The sequence below is a fragment of the Bos grunniens genome, chromosome 7 (assembly GCF_055505025.1).
Source record: "Bos grunniens cultivar Pamir isolate PY7600 chromosome 7, Bosgru_T2T1.0, whole genome shotgun sequence".
Lineage (NCBI taxonomy): Eukaryota > Metazoa > Chordata > Mammalia > Artiodactyla > Bovidae > Bos > Bos grunniens.
Genome location: NC_141171.1, coordinates 82,966,576 through 82,991,889, shown reverse-complemented (window position 1 = coordinate 82,991,889; position 25,314 = coordinate 82,966,576). Strand labels below are relative to the sequence as shown.

General features: G+C 37.5%; 1 protein-coding gene and 1 non-coding gene across 2 annotated transcripts in view; both read left to right on the top strand.

Moving 5' to 3' along the window:
- TMEM167A (transmembrane protein 167A) overlaps positions 1–25,314 on the top strand; it is a 47,901-nt gene extending 22,587 nt beyond the window's left edge. The window contains exons 2-4 of the mRNA XM_086412875.1: positions 9,435–9,544; positions 14,144–14,178; positions 20,784–25,314. Coding sequence (XP_086269001.1) covers positions 9,435–9,544; positions 14,144–14,178; positions 20,784–20,854 — 216 coding nt within the window. The 3' untranslated portion in view covers positions 20,855–25,314. The remainder of the gene's footprint in view (positions 1–9,434; positions 9,545–14,143; positions 14,179–20,783) is intronic.
- Positions 11,369–11,503, top strand: LOC147369899 (small nucleolar RNA U109). Its single transcript, XR_015168678.1, has one exon. It is a non-coding gene; the product is annotated as a small nucleolar RNA U109 (small nucleolar RNA).

Here is a 25,314-nt window from a genome sequence, read left to right as displayed (position 1 = left end):
GGTTGTCTTTTTGTTTTTTTGATGGTTTTCCTTAGCTGTGCAAAAACATTTTAAGTTTGACTAAGTCCCATTTGCTTGTTTTGCTTTTATTTCTTTTGCCTTGCGACTGCTACTGCTAAGTCACTTCAGTCGTGTCCGACTCTGTGCGACCCCATAGACGGCAGCCCACCAGGCTCCCCCGTCTCTGGGATTCTCCAGGCAAGAACACTGGAGTGGGTTGCCATTTCCTTCTCCAATGCATGAAAGTGAAAAGTGAAAGTGAAGTCGCTCAGTCGTGTCCGACTCTTAGCGACCCCATAGACTGCAGCCCACCAGGCTCCTCCGTCCATGGGATTTTCCAGGCAAGAGTACTGGAGTGGGGTGCCATTGCCTTCTCCGTTGCCTTGCGAAACTCATCTTAAAAAAAAAAAAATACTGCTACAATTTATGTCTTAGAATATTTTGCCTGGGTTCTCTTTCTATGGTGTCATGTCTTATTTATATTTATATTTAGGTCTTTAATCCACTTTGAGTTTATTTTTGTCTATGGTGTGAGGGAGTGTTCAATTTCAGTTTCATTGATTTTTGTATAGCTGTTCAGCATTCCCAACAACACTTGTTGAAGAGATTGTCTTTTCTCCATTATGTATTCTCACTTCCTTTGTCATCAGTAAATTGACCTTGGGTGTATGGACTTATTACAGGGCTCTCTATTCTGTCCATTGATCAAATGTTTATTTTTTGTCCTGATAGGATGCTGTTTTGATTATTGTAGCTTTGTGTATTCTTGTCTGAAGTCTGAAAGGGTTTAGCCTTCCAGCTTTGTGCTTTGTCCTTTGTCCTCAGGATTGCTTTGGAAATTCTGAGTCTTATGTGGTTCCATGTAAATTTTAAGGTTATTGTTACTAGTTCTGTGAAAACTGTCACAGGTGTTTTGATATGGATCGCTTTAAATCTATAGATTGCTCTAAGTAGTATGGCTATTTTAACAGTGTTAATTCTTCCAGTCCAAGAGCATGTGATATCTTTTCATTTCTTTGAGTTATCTTTAGTTTCCTTTAGCAGTGTTTTATAGTCTTCAGCATATAAGTTTTTCAGCAACTCAGATAAATTTATTCCTGGGCTTTATTTGGGGGAGGGAGGATGCAATTTTAAACAGGATTGTTTTTTACTTTTTCTCTCTGATAGTTCATTGTTAGTGTAAAGAAATGCAATACTTCTTCCCTTCCATTTTGGATGCTCTTTATTTCTTTTCTTTGATTGCTGTAAGTAGGGTTTTCAGCACTGTTGAATAGAATTGATAATGGAGAAAAGACAATCTCTTTAACAAGTGCTGCTGGGAAAACTGGTCAACCACTTGTAAAAGAATGAAACTAGAACACTTTCTAACACCATACACAAAAATAAACTCAAAATGGATTAAAGATCAAACATAAGACCAGAAACTATAAAACTCCTAGAGGAAAACATAGGCAAAACACTCTCTGACATAAATCACAGCAGGATCCTCTATGACCCACCTCCCAGAATATTGGAAATAAAAGCAAAAATAAACAAATGGGACCTAATTAAACTTAGGAGCTTTTGCACAATAAAGGAAACTATAAGCAAGGTGAAAAGACAGCCTTCAGAATGGGAGAAAATAATAGCAAACGAAGCAACTGAGAAAGAATTAATCTCAAAAATATACAAGCAATTCCTACAGCTCAATTCCAGAAAAATAAACAACCCAATCAAAAAATGGGCCAAAGAACTAAACAGACATTTCTCCAAAGAAGACATACAGATGGCTAACAAACACATGAAAAGATGTTCAACATCACTATCAGAGAAATGCAAATCAAAACCACAGTGAGGTACCATTTCACGCCAGTCAGAATGGCTGCTGTCCAAAAGTCTGCAAACAGTAAATGCTGGAGAGGGTGTGGAGAAAAAGGAACCCTCTTACACTGTTGGTGGGAATGCAAACTAGTACAGCCACTATGGAGAACAGTGTGGAGATTCCTTTAAAAACTGGAAATAGAACTACCATATGACCTAGCAATTCCACTATTGGGCATACACACCAAGGAAACCAGAATTGAAAGAGACACGTGTACCCCAGAGTTCATCACAGCACTGTTTATATTAGCCGGGACATGGAAGCAACCTAGATGTCCATCAGCAGATGAATGGATAAGAAAGCTGTAGTACATATACACAATGGAGTATTACTTAGCCATTAAAAAGAATACATGTGAATTGGTAGGCGGATGAAACTGGAGCCTATTATACAGAGTGAAGTAAGCCAGAAAGAAAAACATCAATACAGTATACTAACACATATATATGGAATTTAGAAAGATGGTGACGATGATCTATATGCGAGACAGCAAAAGAGACACGGATGTATAGAGTATTTTGGACTCTGTGGGAGGCGGGGGGGATGATTTGGGAGAATGGCATTGAAACATGTATATTATCATACGTGAAATGGATCGCCAGTCGAGGTTCAATGCATGAGACAGTGCTCGGGGCTGGTGCACAGAGATGATCCAGAGGGACGGGATGGGAAGGGAGGTGGGAGAGAGGTTTAGGATGGGGGACACATGTACACCCAGGGCAGACTCATGTCAGTGTATGGCAAAACCACTACAATATTATAAGGTAATTAGCCTCCAATTAAAATAAATAAATTTATATTAAAACAAACAAAAAAAAAGAATTGCTAAGAGTGAGCATTCTTCCCTTGTTCCTGAATTTAGTAGGAAGGCTTTCAGCTTCTCAGCCTTGAGAATTGTTGCCTGTGAGTTTGTCCTAAATATCTTTTATTGTGTTGAGATGTTTCCTCTATATCTAGGTTTCTAGTTTTTGTTGTGGAAGGATGTTGCATTTTGTTTGAATTCATTTTCTATGTTTAATGAGGTGATCATGTGCTTTTTATTCTTCAGTTTGCTCACATTGAGTGATTTGTAGATATTGAGAAACCTTTGTATCCTTGGGATAAATCCCACTTGAACATGGTGTTCAGTCCTTTTAATGTACTATTTGATTAAGTTTGCTAATATTTTGAGTATTTTTTATCTATATTCATCAAAGGTATTGGCTTGTTATTTTCTTTTTTTGTAGTGTCTTTGTTTGGTTTTGGTATCAAGGTAATAGTGGTGTCATGGAATGAATTTGGTAGCATTCTGTCCTTTTCAACTTGGACTAGTTTGAGAAGCGTAGATGTTTGGTAGAATTCCGCAGTGAAGCTGCCCAGTCCTGGACTTTTGTTTGCAAATAGTATTTTTATTACAGGTTTTCTTTCACTTGATCAATCTGTTCAAGTTATGTTCACTCAATTTTGGCAGGCTTTGTGTTTCTATAAACATTTCTTCTGGGTTGTCCAATTTGTGGGCATATAATTGTTTATATTTTTATGATTTTCTTCTATTTCTGTGGTATCATTTGTTATTTCTTCTTTTTTCATTTCTTATTTTGTTTATTTAGGCTCTCTGTCTTTTCTTGATAAAGCTGGCTAGATTTTGTAGATTCTGTTTGACTTGTCAAAAACTTTGCTCTTTATTTTACTGATCTTTTCTGTTGTTTTTAATCTCTACTTTATTGCTTTCTGATCTTTATTATTTCCTTCCTTTAGGTGACATTGGGGTTTGTTTGTTCTTTTTCTGATTGTTTTAGGTGGTAATTAGGATGTTTGTTAGAGATTTTTCCTGTTTCTTGAGGAAGACCTGTGCTTCTATGCACTTTCTTCTTAGAACTGTTTTTGCTGCATCCCATAGATTTTGTAAGGGTGTTTTTTCATTTGGGGGCTCCCCTGGTGGCTCAGTGGTAAAGAATCCACATGCCAATGCAGAAGACACTAGTTTGATCCTTGAATTGGGACGATCCTCTGGAGAAGAAAGTGGCAACCCACTCCAGTGTTCTTGCCTGGAAAATCCCATGGACAGAGGTACCTGGCAGACTGCAGTCCGTGGGGTTGCAAAGAGTCAGACACAACTTAGTGACTGAGCATGCACGTTTTTGTTGTCATTTGTTTCACAGTATTTTTTTTTTTTATTTCATCATTGTCCCATTTATATTCTTGTAGCATGTTGTTTAGTCTCCATATGTTTGTTCTTTTCCTGTTTTTTTTTTTTCCCGCTTGTGGTTGATGTCTACTTTCATACCATTGTGGTCAGAAAAGATGCTTAAGATAATTTCTGTGCTCTTAATTTGTTAAGGCTTGTTTTGTGATCTTGTATGTGGTCTGTCCTAGAGAATGTTCCATGTGTGCTTATTTAAAAGAAAAAATGTGTATTCTGATTTTTGGAGCTGTAGTGTCTTGTAGATATCAAGTCCAACTGGTCTGATGTGTCATTTAGGATATCTGTTTCTTTACTGATTTTCTGTCTGAAAGATCTGGCCATTGATGCATATATGTAATTAGTGTAAGACCCTCTGGCTGTTTTTAACCATTTATTATTATATAATGTCCTTCCTACCTTTCTTTATGGACTTTAAGTCTCCTTTGTCTAATATGAATACTGCTACCACCAATTTCTTATCATTTCCAATTCCATAAAATATCTTTTTCCATCTACTAACTTTCAATCTGTGTGTTCTTAACCCAAAGTGAGTCTTTTGTAGGTGGCATATTGTAGTGTCTTATTTTTCGTCTAATCTGCCTCTCTGTGTCTTTTGATCAGGTCATTTAGTCCATTGGCATTTAAAGTAGTTATTGATGAATATGTACTTATTGCCATTTCAACCTTGTTTTCCAGTTACGTTTGTACTTCTTTGTTGATTTCTTTTTTTTTCTTTTTTTCTTTTGTGGTTTGTTGGTTTTCTTTTGTATTATGCTTGAGATCCCTTCTGTTTGATTTTTGTCAGTCTGTTGTATATTTTTGATTTGTGGTGAACCAGAAACTCCAACACTTTGGCCACCTGATGCGAAGAGCTGACTCATTTGAAAAGACCCTGATGCTGGGAAAGATTGAGGGCAGGAGGAGAAGGGGACGACAGAGGATGAGATGGTTGGATGGCATCACCAACTCGATGGACATGGGTTTGGGTGGACTCCGGGAGTTGGTGATGGACAGGGAGGCCTGGCATGCTGTGGTTCATGGGGTTGCAAAGAGTCGGACACAACTGAGCAACTGAACTAAACCAGGTTTTTAAGTATATTGACACATAACTATGTCTACTTGGCATTTTGTCATTTTTTCTTATTTTTCAATCAATGTACTGGCTTATTTAAATGATAGAACTTCCCTGGTGGCTCAGGTGGTAAAGCGTCTGCCTACAATGCGGGATACCCGGGTTCAATCCCTGGGTCAGGAAGATTCCCTGGAGAAGGAAATGGCAGCCCACTCCAGTACTCTTGCCTGGAAAATCCCATGGACAGAGGAGCCTGGTATGCTACAGTCCATGAGGCCACAAATAGTTGGACAAAGTAAAGTTGAGTGACTTTACTTACTTAATCCTTTTATATGCTTGCCTTTCCTATTGTAATTTCCCCTTTTCCTATTAAGGCTTGCTTCTTTTCTCTTTAGAGAAAACCTTTCAATATTTCTTCTAGGGTAGGATTAGAATTGCTGTATTCTTTAAATTTTTGCTTGTCTGAGAAATTCTTTATCTTTCTAGTCTAAATGATAATCTTGCAGGGTTTAATATGTTGTAGGTTTTTCTCTTTCAGAACTTTTTGAGTATATCATGCCACTCCCTTCTGGCCTACAGAGTTTCTGCAGAGAATTCAGCTGATAGCCTTATGGTGATTCTCTTGAATATGACTCTTTGGTTTTCTCTTGCTGCTTTTAGACTTCTGTCTTTGTCTTTAATTTTTGCCATTTTAATTACGATATGTGTTGGTGTGGGTCTATTTGCTTTCATCTTTAAGGGGACTCTCTGTGCTTCCTGTACCTGAATATGTTTCTTTCTTTTGGTTTGGGAAGTTTTTAGTCCTGATTTCCTCAGCTACATTTTCAGTCCCCTTTTATTTCTCTTCTTTTTGGACCCCTGAATTGTTAATGATATACCAGATGGACTTCTCTGAAGGCTCAGTGGTAAAGAATCTACCTACTGGTGCAGGAGATGCAGGTTTGATCCCTGGATCAGGAACATTCACTGGAAAAAGAATTGGCAACCTGATATTGTTACATGGGGAATCCCACGAACAGAGGAGCCTAGTGGGCTACAGCCCATGGGGATCAAAAGAGTGGGACATCACTTAGTGACTAAATCACAACAACAACAAAACGATACATCAGAGATCTCTTGTTTACATTTTTAGAATTTTTTCTTTAGCTGTTGTGATTGAGTGATTGCCATCATTCTATTCTCCAGACCACTTATTTGTTCTCTGTAATTTAGTCTGCTGTTGATTGTATCTATATTTGCTCTTATCTTAGCAATTGTATTGTCTACCTTTGATTGGTTCATGTTTATAGTTGCTAATTCCTTGTTACAATGATCTGAATTTCTAACAGTTATCTTTTTTAATTCCTATAACATTTTTCTTCCTTTTTGAACCCAGGGTCTGGGAGACTGGTGAGGGCTGTTTCATTTCTTTCAAGGGAATTTTTCTTGTACTTTTAAATCTGAGTAGTTCCTCTGCTTTTTCATATTTTTTAACTTCATTCTGGCTCTATGAATTTAAGAGAAACAGTTCTCTACTATGGATTTGAAGGTGTGTTTTTAATATGGGAGCACCCCTGTATAGTCTGTGTGAGTGCGATATTTTTGACAGCCACAGTTCTGCCCATATGCAGCCCAAAATTGCTTCTCTTTTTCCATTGTGTTTGTCCCAGATATAGTGCTGAGCTGTAGGCTGTGGTGCCGAGTGGACTGGTTCTAGGGGCCAGGGCACTGTGGCTGCGTGAATCAAGATGGTTGTGCTGTTTCCTGGGACCTTAACTGCCTCTGTGGCAGGCCTCTCTCAGGACCTGTCCACCTCAGATCCAGCTCCAAGCAGAGGTGGGAAAAGGGTGGACCTGGAGCACTGAGTACTCCTCCACAGGGGCTCTCTACTGGAGACATGCCTTTCTGTGCATATCGAAGTCCACCCGGTACCACTGCCAAAACCCAGACCCACCCACCAACTCCTTCCCCCTTTACCCCCACCTCCACTTTAGGGGTGCTTCAGATGGATCTCAGGTGGCTTCAGCCTGTAGCAGCTTGAAGCAGGGCTTGAGTTCCCACCCAGAGACTGAGGCCAGGTTGTGGCAGTGAGAACACCAATCCTAGCCATTAGACCAGTGGTCAGTGACAAGGCCCTGGCCCTTTAGCTTTGCAGAAGAGTACCCACAAAGTTGGAAAGTAGTGAAACAAGTAAAGTATTTGTTAAAAGGGGAAAAAAAAGAATACAGTATGTGTGGATAGACACATGGGTAGACTCAAGAGTTGCTGAGTCACGCCCTCATGGCAGTTTGAATTACTTTTATGGGGTAGTTTCTTCCAGGTTTCTTTTGGCCAGTCATTTTGATTTGCCTGGTTCACAGTCCATATTTGGTATATCTCAGGATCCTCCCATGTGTGAGGACACATCTCTTAGCCAAGATGACTTCTTCCAAAAAGGCATATGGGTAGAATATCCTTTGACATCACTCCCGCTTTGACCTCCAGGGAGCCTTTCTGCAGGAATGTGGTCGAGAAGGTCTCATGACTCCCTAAATGAGAAATGAATGAGAAGCTGAATGAGAAATGTGTGGTCTGGGCAGGGCCCAGCCTCCTCCCTTATTTGTGCTGCTATTTTTGTCTTGGAGTTGCAGTCCATAGGGAATGAATCTCTAGTTGCTTTACTCTGGTGGGTGCCCATCTTCCTCCTGCCTCGGGACTGTGGGCTCTGTGGCTAGACCTGGAACACCAGACCCTGAGAGCTGGCTCCTTGCAGCTGTTAATAGATGGAGTCCTCCTGCAGAGCGTGTCTGTGAAGAGTCACTGCTTAGCTGTAGCCCAGCCTGATTCACACTTTGGGAAGTGTGGTGAGGTGCAGCCATCAGCACCAGTCTCTCTCCACCCTGATTGTTAGCAAGCCAGCACGCGTACATTGCTATCAAGTCTAGGCCCCTGAAACCCCTCTGTCTGTTCCAGCAGGCAAGGATGCTTCCCAAGCCTACCTGTGTAGACCCTTTCTCCTTTACACATGCCTACCAGAGGCATCTTGATGTCCCATCTTGATGCCTTTTTTTTCCCTGTCCTACCTGGTTACATGGAGATCTTGCTTGCAGCTTTGGTTATATAGGAGATCTTCTGCCCATTTCCAGTTGGTTTTCTGTGAGAATTATTCCACATGTAGATGTATTTTTGATGTGTTTTGTTGGTAGAGGTGAGTTTCACATCCTACTCCACCATCTTGATCCCCCTCAGGAAGTACTTCTGAGTCTACTAAGTAAATATATTGTTGGCTACTGTGTGAGATTGATATATTTTAGCTACCTGTATATAATAGAAAAGTTGTTCTTTATTGTATGTACAGTAGCATTCCTGTGTTGTTTTTTTTTTTTTTTTTTTTCCATTCCTGTGTTTTTAAAAAATTGTAGTATTTACTCTATCATCTCTTATTGGGCTCCCACTGTGTGGCTGTCGGATAGTTAGGTGCTGGAGATTCAGTTTGTCCCCTCTTTAGGGATGAGTATTATGATAAATGTGTAACAGTTTTATTTAAGAACAGATTCTTGTGTTAAATTCTTTATCTTAAAGTATCAGCAGTGAATGAGCAAGTCCTTTTTCCACCAAAACCTAATTGACAACTATTAGTTAATGCATGGAACGTGACTACTTAAAGCATTCTTATTCTAAAAGAATTTCAGAATTGAAAAATCTTGAGCCAGCATTGAGTCTGTCTCCCCATTCTCCACCTAGTTTTACTGATGTGAAACAGATTTAGAGAGGGCAGTATTCAACTGAGGTTGGATAGCCAGCTTACTTGCAGAGCTTGGAGACCGTATGTTCTGCCTAGTAGTCTGGGATCCTAGGACATCTGTATAAATTATTGGTTTGGCTTTGGTGAGCTGTTCTGGATTTGTAACATTTTTGGTGGTATTTTTAAGTTCTTGAATTTAGAATTTTTGTTGCATCTTCTGAATTCCTTAGCCCAAAGAATGGAGAAGAAGGTATGGTCTCAAAATACTTTGTGATTTTGCTTTTAAGGCTTCTATGGTGGCTCAGATGGTAAAGCGTCTGCCTGCAATGCAGGAGACCCGGGTTCGATCCCTGGGTTGGGAAGATCCCCTGGAGAAGGAAATGGCAACCCACTCCAGTACTCTTGCCTGGAAAATTCCACGGACAGAGGAGCCTGGTAGGCTACAGTCCAAGGGGTCGGAAAGAGTCGGACACAACTGAGCGACCTCACTTTCTTTCTGCTTTTAAAAAGCGTTCTCAGACATGTGTTTGCCTTTTTGAAGAAAAAAATGTGATTCTTAATATGGAATTGTCTGACTTTTTTTTTACCTTTGCAGTTTATCTTGTGACATTAATTTTTCTTTTTCTCTTTTTAGTCTGCCATTTTCAATTTTCAGAGTCTGTTGACTGTAATCTTGCTGCTTATATGTACCTGTGCTTATATCCGATCCTTGGCACCCAGCCTCCTGGACAGAAATAAAACTGGGTATGTTACTAATAATGTTTAATCACCCAAGTTAGTTCTTAGAGATATTAAATGCCAACTATTAAAAGTCATTGAGTAATTTAATTTCTATATGTAATTTAGTGTGTATAACTAAATTATAAATTTTATGTAAAATTTTATGTAAAAACTAAATTATGTAAAAATAACTTTTTACATTGTTTTTCCTTGTTTTTAAAAAATCCAAATCTTTATATTCATAGATTCTTACCAAAAACATAAATATCAGAAGTTACCTGAAGTGTGCTGGACTGAAAAAAAAAAAAGTATTTTAAAAGATGAGATAGTTTTTCTTTCTGAAATTATAGCTACAGTTTAGTAGTTTCAGAGACAGGGTTTGGCCTTTGTTTTTATAGTAAAATCCATTATCTTATCTTGAAAGCATGAAACAGTTTATAAGCACTGTGTCCACTACAGTACTAGTATAGACATCCCATCTCCACTCCAGGACTGCTCTAATCATATAGGCTCCCCAGCTGTATCATAAAGCAAACATCTTTGGAGAAATTTAGCTTTCTTAAAGCAATAATAAAAGTTAAGTTTGGGGCATGTCATATCCCTTTTAATTGTATGTTAACACTCCTGCTAAAATTGAGCTTAATGCGATACTACATAGACTTAAAATTTTTAAGTGCCATGTTTCTCATACAGAAATACATGTTGAGTTCAACCAGAAGGACAATTTTATTAAAAAAAAAAAAAAAAAATAGAGACCATATGGTGAAAACTGTCTAAACTTTCTTTGCCTTACAGATTAATTCTGTGAATAATTGTCTTAAGCCTTTCATAGTAAGATCCTTAATCATCTTAAGAAATAATAGGATGAAATAGAACACTTCACATAGGAATAATTAATTATCTCCACCTTTTTTGTTTTTGATGGAAAGGAAAAGTTCTAATTAGAATACTGCAAAGTCGGGCTCTGTTCTTCCACTAAAAAAATCTCCTACAAGAAGCAAAGTAGTAGATATTCAACTATGAGAGGAAATAATTATCTTCCCTTCAACTGCATTATATCTTTGGGGTCATAATTAACATTTATTCAAACATTCCATTATCTAAATCATTTGGCTTTTGTTACTGTTTCTTTTTATTGTGTAGGTTTGTTTGAACATCTATAAAGGCATAGAGAACCCCTACCCAGTTTTGAATAATGAAGATCTATAATCTTATCCAATAAACTGATGATCTGTCTCTATCATCCTAAGGCATTTTATTTAACCTACTGAAGGGGAAAACATGTTATTTGTCCATGGGTTTTTCTCACTTCCTTTGTAGAGATTATGTTCTTATCATTCGACCTTTTCTCTGAACTCTTATTGCACTAAGTCTTCAGTCCCTTTGTTGAAATTACATAATTTTATTTGTTGCTTAGTTGTACAAGAAGCCTTTCTACTCAGCTAAACAATTTGATTTCCTCCTTCCCTTTCTCTGCAATCCCCTGTGGGTTTCTCTGGTGGCTCAGCAGTGAAGAATCCACCTGTGCAGAAGGCACAGATTCAATTGCTGGGTTGGGAAGATCCCCTGGAAAAGAAAATGGCAACACACTCCAATATTCTGCCTGGGAAATTCCATGAACAGAGGAGCCTGGCGGGCTACAGTCCATGGGGTCGCGAAGAGTCAGACCCAACTTAGCAACTACACAACAGCAACAAAGCATATGGTAGAATGCAGTAAACGATCTCATGGATTGTTAGTTTAGATTTCTAATACATAATGTTTAATAAAGAATGTATTTCATTCATGAATAATCACTTAGTGGTAGAACAGAGTATTTGTACATTTCTGGTGCTGTGACAAAGTAGGCTGCATGTGGAAATGTCTGCTTCTCATTCCTTTGGAAGCAGGAATACATCCACAACATGCTACATTAAAAAAGGAGTTCTCAGGGCTGCCAACCTTACAGTAGAGGTTGAGTAGTAGTATATTTCTCCTACATAAAAGCAAAGAAATAGCATGCCTATTTTTACATTTCAAAGTATGTATGATACAGTTAGCTGTTTGAAAGGTTTTTGGAAAAACTTTTTGTTTGCTTCTGACTGTGCTGGGTCTTCATTGCTTGCTACATGGGCTTTTCTCTATTTGCAGCAAGTGGGAGCTACTCTCTAGCTGTGGTGTGCAGGCGTCTCATTTCAGGGGCTTCTCTTGTTGAGGAGCATGGGCTCTGGGCCAGGCAAGCTTCAGTAGTTGCAGCTCGTGGGCTCAGTTCCTGTGGCTCATGGGCTTAGTTGCTCCTCGGCATGTGGGATCTTCCCAGAACAGGGGTCAAACCTATGTCTCCTGCATTGGCAGGTAGATTCTTTACCACTGAGCCACAGTGGAAGCCCTAAAAACATTGTCTCTATACAAATGTTAAGCTCCTTTCATTTTGACTTGTACAAATGAAATAATTTCTGTGGAAGACATTTTTACTGGTCCTTGTTCTTTTCTGTTAAAAATGTATATTTATGAAAGTCATAGTAGACTTTCCTTTGATTATACTGAGTGTTCCATGCTTAAGTGAACTAATTAGATAAAATGGACCAATTAGATAAAATGAGTTCTTAATAACTTCACTGTTGAAAATAGCAACTTCATTTTTTGCTGCTTCAAATAGTATAGAACTTAAAAGCAGCAGAGAAGAGTTGCTATTTTGTCTACTTTCCTATTTTCATAGACTTTATAATTTTATCAGCATATATGCTTACTGGTTTATGTCTTTAAAAACTAAGCAGCATATTTGTATTGGTGTTTACCAGCTTAAGTTCCTTTTAGCATTTGGGATATCGTGTAAATGTCTAGGTAGGGAAATATGTGAAAAAGGCCAAAGCAGTACCAAATAATCTCTTATGTTGCCAAATTAGGAATTTTTTTCATTTAAGTAGCTTTTAATATGCTCTGTTATACCAATTTCCTACTGATGCTTTGATGCTAATTTCTAGACTATAAGACCTGAAAAGACCTTGACTATGATGATATGGTTTCAGACTGTTCTGAAGGGCCCTTAGCTTCCCATAGAGGAACTTCAAGTGTCCTACTTCTGAATACCTCAGTCCGAGCAGCTTTGAGTCAATAATTCATTTTATAATCAGTAGATTTTTAGAATCAAGTTTGCAGGGCATTGCAGATCACTAACCAGTTGTCTTCCATTTTTTGATGAAGTGTAAGCCAATGTTAGTGATACCTGGAGTTATTGTCCGTACCTTTAGCCTATGTAATATTGAACACAGCACATGTTAGTCACTGTTCTAAAGACTTTCTGTGTAATAACTCATGTAACCCTTATAGCAACCCTGTTAAAATGAGATAAAATAACCTGCTCATAGTTATGCAGCCAATTAAGTAGAATTGAACTTAGGCACAGTTTAGCCCTGATCCTTTGCTTTCAAGAGTATACATTTGTCCTTTTTATTCCTATAGTGAAGTTTCACCTGTCAGAATTCCTATCCTTCACAATACTTATATTTTTGCCCATTTCATTTAATCTGAACTAAGGGACTTTTTGCTATGATGTCAGGAAATTACTGTATACTTCAGAGGAGGAACATGTTTGGAACTTCATTGAGTCAGCATTTTTTTTTTTCAGTCTTAACCATTCCAATATAACGATTTATTGCCAGCCATCTCTTTGGGCAAAGAAAATATAATTTCTCTCAAATATAAACATGATTTTCTTCCTATAACAATTCTAATTCACTGCAGTAATGTTAATTTATCTTGATTTGTAACCATGTGTAATGCCATATATATTTCTGTTCTTTTGTCACATCAAAATAATTGTCTACAATATTTTTTTTCAAATATCTCTATTCAATGAATATCATTGTTTTTAAGCTGGTGTTTTTTAATACTTGGAAAATAAGTGATATATCCATATAATATGTATTTATAATATATTTATTCATGGAACTGAAATAGAAATATTAGTCTAATTTTTATTATTTCCAGAATATATGTATTTTAAATATATATTTTAAATTTTATATGAAATTATAGTTTCATATACAGTATCCCTAATCAACGTTTTCTTATGTTGAGATATGTTATATTGAATATATTACATTGAAATATAGGCTCATATTTTTGTATTCCTCCTCATTTAATGTTATGGCCATATAAATACTGTCATTGGAGTTCATGATTATAGATCATTTAAATATAGAACTACATTCAGGAAAGTTTTTCAGTTAATGTCAAAATTTATCCAAAACCAACTGTGTCCATTTACTGTTTTTTCAAAATTAATGTTTATTTAAATCAGTGTTATGTGTTTTTTGCTTTTGAAGGTAAAGCGCTCGAAGTTGATTGAATTAATCTTTTAATAGTAAGCTCTTGTGCAAATTTTTGCCATTCTTACATTAATTTACTTTGGGCCCAACCTGTGACACCACATATGTTCCAATTTCTAATAGTTTCTGTACATTGATGGTTGATAAGCTATTGTGTCCTACTTTTCTAAATAAGTAGTGGCTCAATATCAAATGAATTTCAGTGTAAAGCAATACATCAAAGTTAAAATGCTAGTATGTAATAAATTACCTATATGATACTGAATAATTTGTCTTTCCCAGTAATCGGTAGCTACTTTTTTATTTTCTGCAGGTTGTTGGGTATATTTTGGAAGTGTGCCAGAATTGGTGAGTCTCTGTCTATTATCTCTGTACTTTATTATGCTGTAAACTGTTGGCCAGTTATATTCAAACAAACCAAATGTCAGTTTTTAAAGTGCAGACTTCCCAGTTGTGTACCTTTTTGCAGTACTTTATAGAGTTCCACATAACTCTTTTCTTGACTCTATTTAAAACGGTTTCACACATACCTTCTAATATTCACTAATAGGGAGATGGAAAGCAGGTCAAAGGTCTCTGTAATTTAGACAGTAAACAGTCTGCATTCCTGGTTTTGAGGTTACAGGCAAGTATGTATATGCACACATTGTGTAGAGCATGCTGCTTCATATAACATGTACCGTTTCCATAACGGAGGATGATTTTTGCATTTCATGAAAGGCTTGCTGAGCAACTATCTAATTGTCCTCTGGTAAGTCATAGACTCTTACTAGTTGCTTTTAGAAAACCTGAACTATTTCATCTCTTGAATCCATGTATGTGATCATTCTTGAACTTTGTGTAAACGTGGATATCTTCTAACTTTTCATAATAAAGTTAGTAGCATCTTAAGTGTGTAAATGGTTAGATAACAATATATATTAATATTCATTGTCCCATAACATTATGTATAGTATTTAACACAATGCCCAGCACATACGAGATTCTCAAATAATTGGTAAGTAAATGAATTAAAATATACTTTATTCACCAATAATTTTTTTTTATTGAAGTGTAATTGATGCAAAATAGTATGTAACAGGGCTCCTCAACCTCTGGGCCCCAGACCAGTTCTTTGGTCTTATTGCTGGGTCATATTGTATGTTTGAATTGCTGGGTCATATTGTAGTTCTGTTTTTACTGAGAAACCTCTATCCTGTTTTCTATAGAGGATGCATTAATTTACATTTCCACCAATAACCTCAGCAACATTTCTTGTGTCTCTTCTGATGATAGCCATTCTAACAGGTGTGAGATGACATCTCATTTTGGTTTTAATTTGCATTTCTGTGATGATTAATAATGTTGATCATCTTTTCATCTGCCTGTTGGTCATCTGTGTGTCTTCTTTGACAAACTTTCTCTCAGGCCTCTGCCCAGGTTTAATTGGGTTGTTTTTTTTTGATGTTGAGTTGTATGAACTGTTTATAGATTTTGGATATTAATCCCTTATCAGTCATGGCATTAGCAAATATTCTGTCTCATTCAACAGGTTGTCTTTTCATTTTGTTGATAGTTTCTTCTGCTGTGGAAAAGCTTTTAACATTAATTAGATCCAGTTAGTTTATTTTTGCTTTTGTTTCCTTTAGATATGTCCCCGAAAATATGATTTATGTCAAAGAGTATTCCACTCTATTTTCTTCTAGGAGTTTATGTTTTCCAGTCCTACATTTAGGTCCTTAATCTACTTTGAGGTTATTTTTATATATAGTGTGAGGAACTAGCTATTCTGATTTCATTTTTTTACATGTAGCTGTCTAGTTTTCCCAGCACCACTGGTGGGGATGGGGAGGAGTTCCTGACACAGTTTGGTACAGTATCTAGGGTGTTCTGAAACTTGGCCTGCCAGTGGGCCAGACCATGTCCCAACTGGACCCAGGGCAGGGCCTGGCCTGCTGCGATGGGGGTTTAGGGGGCAGTCTGAGTCTGTAGGTTGCAGGATTGTCACTAAATTTCTAGCATTTAGTGTCTGCCCCCTGTCAGAGTGAGGCTGATCCAGAGGCTAGAACAGGCTTCTCTGAGGACAGGACTGGGCTCCATGGGTTTCTGGGGCTGGTGCTTGCCCACTGGTAAGTGGAATGGGGCACTGAACCCTCTGGTGGATAGGGCCATGTTCAGAGGCAGCTGTGCGCTCTTAAGGCAGCATGTCTGCTGATGGATGTGGCTCTGTTCTTACCAGATGGGTTGCTTAGCTTGAGGTGTCTCAGCACTCACCTGTAAGCTGTTGGGCAAGGACACAGTTGGGTCCTACCACTCATAAGCTAGAGGGAAGATTCTACAGTGGTGCCTGCCAGTGTCCATATGACAGAAGTAACTCAGAATGGCTCCCATCAGTGTCTGTGTCCCGAAGGTAAGATGCAGTCGCCTTTTGCTTCTCCAGGAGATTCTCCAAGGCCAGAAGGTAGGTTTGACTGAGGCTCCTATCAAGTCACTGCTTTGGCCCTGGGTGCTAAAACATGTGAAATTTTGTGGGTGTCCTTTAAGAGAAAGGACAAGAATAAACCTCATGCATTTATGATCAATTAATCCACAACAGTGGAGGCAAGAATATAGAGTGGAGAAAAAGTCTCTTCAATAAGTGGTGCTGGAAAAACTTTACAGCCACAGGTAAAACAATGGAATTAGAACATTCTCTACCAGCGTACAAAAATAAACACATATTTAGGTCTTAAGTATCTTAAGACTAGATACTGTGAAACTTCTAGAGGAAAATATAGGCAGAAGACTCTCTGACATAAATTGCACCGTATTATTTTGGATACAACTCCTAGAGTAAAGGAAACAAAAGCAAAAATAAACAAATAGGACCTAATCACACTTACATGCGTTTGCACAGCAAAGGACACCATAAACAAAATGAAAAGACAATCTATGGAATGGGAGAAAATACTTGCAAATGATGTGACCGACAAGGAAATTAATTTTCAAAATACACAAACAGCTTGTATAGTTAAATATTAAACAGATAACCCAGTCAAAAATTGGGCAGATCTAAATAGACATTTCTTCATAGAAGACATACATGAATAGGCACATGAAATGATGCTTAATATCACTAATTATTAGAGAAATGCAAATCGGAACTACAATGAGGTATCACCTCACTCCTGGTCAGAATGGCCATCATCAATGGCCATTGAATAATAGATGGTGGAGAGGGCGTGGAGAAAAAGGAACCATCCTGCACTGTTGTTGTAAATTGGCACAGCCACTGTGGAGAACAGTATGGAGATACCTTAGACAAAATTGAGTTATTTAGACAAAAAATGAGTTACCATATGAGTCAGCAGTCACATTCCTTGGCATATATCCAGAGAAAACCATCATTTGAAAAGGAAAAGATATATGCACCCCAATGTTCATTGCAGCTGTAGAATATCACTCAGCCATAAAAAAAGAATGAAATAATGCCATTTGCAGCAACCTCGTTGGACCTAGAGATTATCATACTAAGTGAAGTAAGTCAGACAGAGAAGACAAATATATTGTACCACTTACAAGTAGAATCTTGAATTTATTTACAAAAGAGAAATAGACTTGCAGACATTGAAAACAAAGGTGGGGAGATAAATTAGGAAATTGGCATTAACAAATACTATTACATACAAAATAGATAAATAACAAGTATCTACTATGGTGGCTCAGAAGGTAAAGAATCTGCTTGCAATGCAGGAGACCTGGGTCGATCCCTGGGTTGGAAAGTTCCCCTGGAGGAGGGCATGGCAACCCACTCCAGTATTGTTGACAGGAGAATCCCCATGGACAGAGGAGCCTGGCAGGCTACATTTCATGGGGTTGCAAAGAGTCGGACACGACTGAGCGACTAAGCACAGCACAGCACAGTATAGCACAAGGAACTATATTCACTATATTGTAATATCTTTAATGGAAATAAATCTGAAAAAATATATAAATATATCTGTATGTATATATTTACATGTATGTGGATGTATAACTGAACACTTTGCTGTATATCTAAAACATTGTAAATCAGCTATTCAGTTAAAAAAAAAAAAAAAAACATTATGGACAGTTTGAGGGGATAGGGAATATCACTGGATTAGAGTCATCAGTTCAGTTCAGTCACTCAGTCGTGTCAGACTCTCCAACCCCACGGACTGCTGCAGCACGCCAGGCCTCCCTGTCCATCACCAACTCCCAGAGCTTACTCAAACTTATGTCCATTGAGTTGGTGATGCCATCCTACCATCTAACCCTTCTCCTCCTGCCTTGAATCTTTCTCAGCATCAGGGTCTTTCCCAATGAATCAGTTGTTCGCATCAGGTGGCCAAAGTATGGGAGTTTCAGCATCAGTCCTTCCAATAAATATTCAGGATTAGAGTCATACGAACATTAAAATTATTGGCTTATGGTGAAAATGTTAAGGCATTTTAAATCCATTTTTTTATGTAATATATTAGAAAACATTGTACAACTCCATTAGTAACTAATCCAGGTGACTTTGTTCACAGTTGTTGCTTGGAAGTGTAGGTAAAGGTTTCAGACATCTAGTTTATAGCTTTCTTAATAATATCCTGTTAGTATTATCTATTTTTATGTCTAATTATAAACTATACCTTTTCTTTTTTTGCTTGCCCATCTATTTCCATTTTCCTCTCTTGACTGCATGAATATCATAGGTTAAATAGTTCAGTTATTCACATATTGCCAATTATGTGAAAACCATTAGCTTTTCATTTTGGCAAAGGGTTTTAGAAAATGTTGGTACTGATATGCAGCTTTCTCAACCACATGTTCCTCTTATCTTGACACAGAATATATCCCCAAAGAAAGGATGCAATTTTAATGGGAAAAGGCCCAGCCAGAGCATCTTATCATGTTACACATCACAGTACAGCAACTGTTTCACATTCACTTAGAGAGACCTCAGACCAGACAAGAAGTAACATTCTCACCCTAGTTCAACTAAAGATGTTTAGCTCTACCACATGGCAGTCTCTTTTAAGAAAATTAAAAACAGGAAAATGAAACCCATATGTAAATCATAGTATTCTAAGTTGGAGGATGAGAAAGAGAAGAACTTCCTCAAAAATTAATTTTTAGCAGATGGCAAATTTAGGACAGTATTAATTTCTTCTTTTAGTATTTAAGAAGGCTGTATTTGACAATAAGGGTATCTAGACTTTCACTTTTCACTTTCATGCATTGGAGAAGGAAATGGCAACCCACTCCAGTGTTCTTGCCTGGAGAATCCCAGGGACAGGGGAGCCTGGTGGGCTGCCATCTCTAGGGTCGCTCAGAGTCGGACACGACTGAAGTGACTTAGCAGCAGCAGCAGCAGCCCTATGGAAATAGGGACAGGCTTCCTTATGAGATCTACCTGAAATTTTGGTCTGACTGATTTTTGTTCTTGTTTTGTTGGATAACTTGAGTTTTTTACTCTGAAAGAATCAGCATTGCTAAAAAACAAGGAACACCACTATTTTCTAGTTTTTTTTTGTTTTTTCCAGTTGAGATCATATTGTGAAAACTGTATTTTCTCACTTTCTGAATTTTCATTTAGTTGGAACACAGTTCATTAAATGTCTGTGGATAGAACACTCTGAAAAACACCAAATGTTTATTTTGTTTGTATGTGTGTAAAATGTGTCATATGAATATTGCCATTGAATAGATATAAAGATAAAAACTTACCAGTTGTATCCCTATGATGTCAGTGAGGGAGCTCTGAAAATAATGACCTTCAAGGTTTTAATTGCTAAGAGTGATCAAGATTGACATTTTCCAGAAATAATTAACTAACCTTGGTATGTGAATTAAGGAACTTAGTTACTAGAAAAGAAATTATTTTAAACACCATAGAAAAACACAGGTGAGGGGAGTATAAACCATCTCTATAAAGGAAAGTGAAAGTGAAGTCGCTCAGTCCTGTCTGACTTTTTGCGACCCCTGGTAGGCTCCTCCGTCCATGGGATTTTCCAGGCAAGAGTACTGAAGTGGGGTGCCATTGCCTTCTCCATGGGATCTTCCCAATTCAGGGATCGAACCCTGGTCTCCTGCATTGCAGGCAGACGCTTTAACCTCTGAGCCACCAGAGAAGCTCTTCTATAAAGGAACCAGGTACAGACTCAGGCTTTTTCCTAGAAGTAGCACGTCCTCACTCTTTCCCCTTCCTTCCTTCTTCCTTTCGTGTGTGCCCTCAAAGCAGCACAAAAATGCCCGGTGCCTTGTATGTACAGTCTTGCAATTATTGAAGAAACAGGAATGAACAAGATAAGTTTGAGTGAGCTCACAATCACAGGATCTCTGTTTGCAAGACAATCGCACAAGCCAACTCCAGATCTACTTATGCAAAGGAAAATCTCCAGCTATAAACAGACACTCCTTAAACACATGTGAAAACTGACTAATTCAGAAGTGATTGTTCTATGTCTCTAACCCAGAGTAATTATACTATAAAAGATTTGATACGAAATCCATCTCAGAAATAGTTTAGGTTTCTCTAACGTGTTTGTTTTTTTTTTTTTTTTTTTTTGACATTCTATGTGATGTTGATTTTTAAAATGCAGTTTTGTTGAATACTTGTTTATTTTCATTCAGGAATGCTATTTTTTTCCCCTTACAAGTTTTTTGAGATAATTCCTCTTGGGTCTTTATCCTACATTCTTTGTTACATTTTTCAATATGTAGGTTTATGCAGTGACACTAAAATGGCGAATCCAGTGTTTTCTAAAGACATGACAAAGAGGTGGTCTTAGATCGGTATCGTTTAGTTCATTCTGGTGTGTACTTACTTTTATGTTGCATGTAGTTCATTTTGCCCCTGCCCCTAAGTGTATGGACTTCATAGGCAAAAATCTTATCTTGGTTTGTACGTGCCTCTCCCTGTAGTAATAACCTTATGTTCACCACTCAGTTAACATGAATGTATTTAACTGCCTCTTTTCCACCAGGTGAACGGAAGAGTCCGTATGTTGCAGTGTGCTGTATCGTGATGGCCTTCAGCATCCTTTTCATACAGTAGCTTGGAACAACGCCAGAATTCCAGTCGCTATCAGATTTAAATATGACAAAAAAGGACTGATCTGCCGAAAATAGTGGAAAGAATGGTTAACCCTTTTATCTCTCAACATTGAATGAGCTACACTTTCAGCTGCTGTTCTCCATTTTTGTTATTGGACCAATGTTCTATATAAATAATTAGGATGTAACATTTAATACGCAGAGTTGAAATGTGTCTGTAACAATCAACCTCAGTACTGTCGCTACAATATTACATTCTGCATATGTCATTCTTTTGTGCTAGATACCAGTCTTTAGTGAGGTATCTTTAAGGCACATAGTAGAAAACAAAATTGGTAAATTATTCAAGTTCCTTTCACTGTGATTTGGAAATGATAAATCTTTATAGAATGAGACCTTTTTTTCAGACTAGCTTTTTTATTGGAAAAAAAAGGTTCAATTTGTGTTGGTATAAGGATTGCATTCATATTTAATAATGCTGGCTTTTCCTCTGGCCATACCATTTTGAGCATTAACCAGAGTACCTCTACTCTTAGCAATCTGTAGTTTATTACAGGTGTTTAAACTATTTAAAACAAGCCTATGTAGTTCTTAAGGAGGAAGATAGATGTGACTTCAGAGAAAATGTTAAGACTATTGAGAAAATGCTCCTATTTAACATAAAATAATTCAGAATACCTGACTGGTGTTATTATCTCTGAAACCTCTGGTTAAGTATGGATAAATGTCTTAAGCAAAAATTTGACCAGCTGTCATTCTCCAAATAAGACTACATGCTTAGAGTAAAAAGAGCTAAACAGAACAATTACAGAATGATAATCTTGGATGTGTTTTTCATTCTTTTTAGTGTGAGGTCTGTACATTTTTAATTACCCCAAAATACAAACTGTGTTTTTGTTTATTTAATACATTGCTCTCAATCTAGTTTATGTTTTCTATATCAACTTGAACTGGAATCTTGTGTAACTTAGTAAGTGATGATAAACAGCTTTCAAGTCTACTTACCATATGCCATGACATAAATGTCTTTGAGTTTTGTTGATAAAGGAAAACCTTCAGTAATTTTCATCCAGGCAACAGGAATTTTGGAAATGTGACTTACAGATTTTGTAGTAGAGCAGTTATTACACATTTATGGTTAACATTTAAGGTTCAACCAAAATTCAGTTAAAATTTCAAAACGAAAGAGAGCTTCTTAGCTAAAAATTGCCTGTTACAGTTTTAATTAGATACTGTTGTCAGCTATTAATTGCCATAAAGATAAGACTAAACCTTTTTTGTTTTGTTTTGTTTTAAGAAAAAACTGTTTGGAGTTATTATAAAATGAGCCTGCTAGTAGCTCTTTCTGCAGAAACAAAGTACGGAACTAAAAGTCACTTATTTTTATGACTACTTTAAGGTGCTTAGTAAGAATTCTAGGAAACATCTAAGAAAATCTTGTTACATGTTGCTGGGTTTTTTTTGTTTGTTTGTTTTTTGCAAAAGATGAAAGCTTCTGTAGGCTGTCGGTATCTTTTTTATTGTACATTTCTGGCTTATCTATAGCTGATTTAAATGGTATATTTTGCCCTAGACAGGTAATCAGGTTATGATAATTATTCCTACCTGCACTGTCTCTTGGGCCTTTGCATTAGGTCAAGGATTTTCAGGGTATTCCCCAAAATAGAACTCTTATCAGCATACAGAGAGTAAGTAACCTTCCTGGGTCTAGTTTCTGAGTGGCCATCTGTTGTCCAACTCTGCTGCCAGCTAGGTTTTCCTAAAGCTATGTCAACTAACTTTTTTAGTTGTTTACTAACACAAAGCTAATATGAAGAGGGCAAGAATATTCTAGATAATCAGTTCTAGGCTATCTCTTTAAGTTGGAATTTCAGTGGAGGTAGGTGGAAGTAGAGGTAGAAATAATTTCTTTGGAAAATTTATGGCAACATATAAGCATTTTTTTTTTCTTTTTACTGTGTATAGGTGCTGAACAAAGTGGGAAACAGCTTATTTCTGACTCCATTCTGACTTTTTGAAACTTAAGATCTTTGGGAGGTGGGAAAAAAAATCACAGGATTCTGTGGGGAAAAAAGGCAGTCAGCATATTCTTTTTTTTCAAAGAGTTACCACTGAAGCCTGTTGTCTAACCTAAAGGGCAGAGAAGATAGTTAAGTAGTCCACAGAATATTCAGATACTCCTTTTGTGGTCTTAACAGGTTGCAGAAGAGGATTAAGGATCAATTTAAACATCAGAGGTTCTGCCTGTATCACATAGTCTTGGTGTAAGACCGGATGGGATGATGGGCACTAAAGTCCACAGTTTACTAGATTTGAATACTCTCCCTAATCTCCTTCCTGGCTCCAGAATCTTGATTCCAGCTTGCTTGGAATTTTTGTGTTGATGTTTAGTTCCTGATTGGCTTCAGCTGTACCAATGGCAGGAGCGTATCTTCTTTCCAGGCAGTCATAAAAAGATGGTCAAAAGAACACATAGTCTGTTGAATTCCATCTGTGGCTTAAAAAAGTTTAGATACAAGTCCAGTATCCTGTTAATGCTTATGCTGCTATGCCAGGCACTACTATCCTAAATGTTCTTTGCATCATCAAGTTCAAAAATAGCCCTTTTATGCTGGGAAAAGTAGTAGTATGTAACTTGTAATAGACACCATCATCTTAGTAAAATGCAGATCGATCTAGTCCTAACCTAGGACAAAATAGAGGTTTGAATGAAATAACTTCTCTAAGTTCACAAAGTCAAAAATGAACAGATCTCAGGCTAGTTTTGTGAAAAAACCTAGCACTTGTAAATAGAATATTTATATTTCAACATTTCTAAGAGGCATTAGTAGAATGCCTTCGGTCTATTATCAGTGAAGATAGAAAGACAAGTACAGTTTCTTCACTCTAGTGGTTCATAATGTAGCGGGTGAGAGAGAAATAAGGTTATTTCTATGAAATACAATATGATAGCATTTATTACCAAGATAATACCAGGATTCTAGAAGAAAATAAAAAGGTGATAGTTCAATCAGAGATATGAACTTCCTTCCAGAGAAGCAATGCTTAAACTGAATTTAAGAGCAATACGCAAATGCACCAGGGATATATATTATAGACCATCAGAACGTTGATTGTTGTGAAAGCCACTTAGGAAGTGGAGTTGAGCCGTGAACAACACAAGTTTGAATTGTGTAGCTCCACTTACATGTTGGATTTTTTTCGGTAGTAAATGCTTTAGTAATAAACAATCCCAAGTTGGTTGAATCTGCGGATATAGAACCATAGTTATGGAGGGCAGACTGTAGGATATGCATAGATTTTGGACTGCATAGAGAGTCAGCACCCCTTACCCCCTCACTGTTCAAGGGTCAACTACATTAAGACATAAGCCTAGAAAGGTGGAGAGAGGTTAGATCCTAAAGGGTCCTGTATTTTTCTCATTACCTACCTCAAAATTGAAGTGGAATGTGTTTTCTCTTGCCTGACAAAAAAAAAATGTAGGGAAAAAAATTCCTCGCTTGGTGTATGTGTAAAAAAGATTGAATATATCCATGCCAACCTTATTTTGGACCAAGAATACAATAGCATCCTCTTCAGAGACACATGCATAGCATAGAAAGCCAAGGTAACTTACAAGTGAGGTCAGGTAGTCTTAGGAACTTTGCAGCTCATACTCTATCAATGCCAAGGGTAGTCAGGATTATTAAAGCACAGGTGCAAACATGAAGGTGGTTGTAATTTCTACATTTGCTGGGTGCACAGAAGAGATTTCCAGTCTTTTCAGTCTAAACAAGGAGATGTGCTCCTTTCAAACCCTTTGAGAAGATACTGTATCACAGGAAGTTGAAAACAAGAATGAAAGATTCTTACAGACCCCCTTTTTTTACTTTCCCTGTTAACTAATAAGAGGAGATGAACAAAAGAAGTGGGCTTCCCCGGTGGCTCAGTGGTAAAGACTCCGCCTGCAGTGCATTAGACGCAGGTTCAGTCCCTCAGTTGGGAAGATCCCTTAGGGGAGGAGATGGCAACCCACTCCAGTATCCTTACCTGGGAAGTCCCATGGACAGAGGAGCCTAGCCGTATACAGTCCATGGGGTCTCAAAAGAGTCGGAAACAACTTAGCGACTAAACAACAACAAAATTAATACCCAAGTAATAGCATTTTTAATACTGCACAGCCCTGTTACTTTCAGTCTGCCTGAGAATAACTACTAGCTACTAGCTTCTACTGCTATAGAAGTAGTAGATACTACTAGCTTCCAAAAATAGCTCATGATTATGCTATATATATTGCCTTCCATGATTTCCTTTACTTGGCCCTAAACCAGTTCCAAGATGGTAGTCTGAAATGCCACTCCAGTATTGCAAAAAAGAGGGTAGGTAGAAATACATTTCCTGTGATTTTGAGAGTACAAAGAAGCATCCTACTCTGGTTAGTGTACATGTCTGTGGTGTGTAATAAAAATCAAAATGAACTCA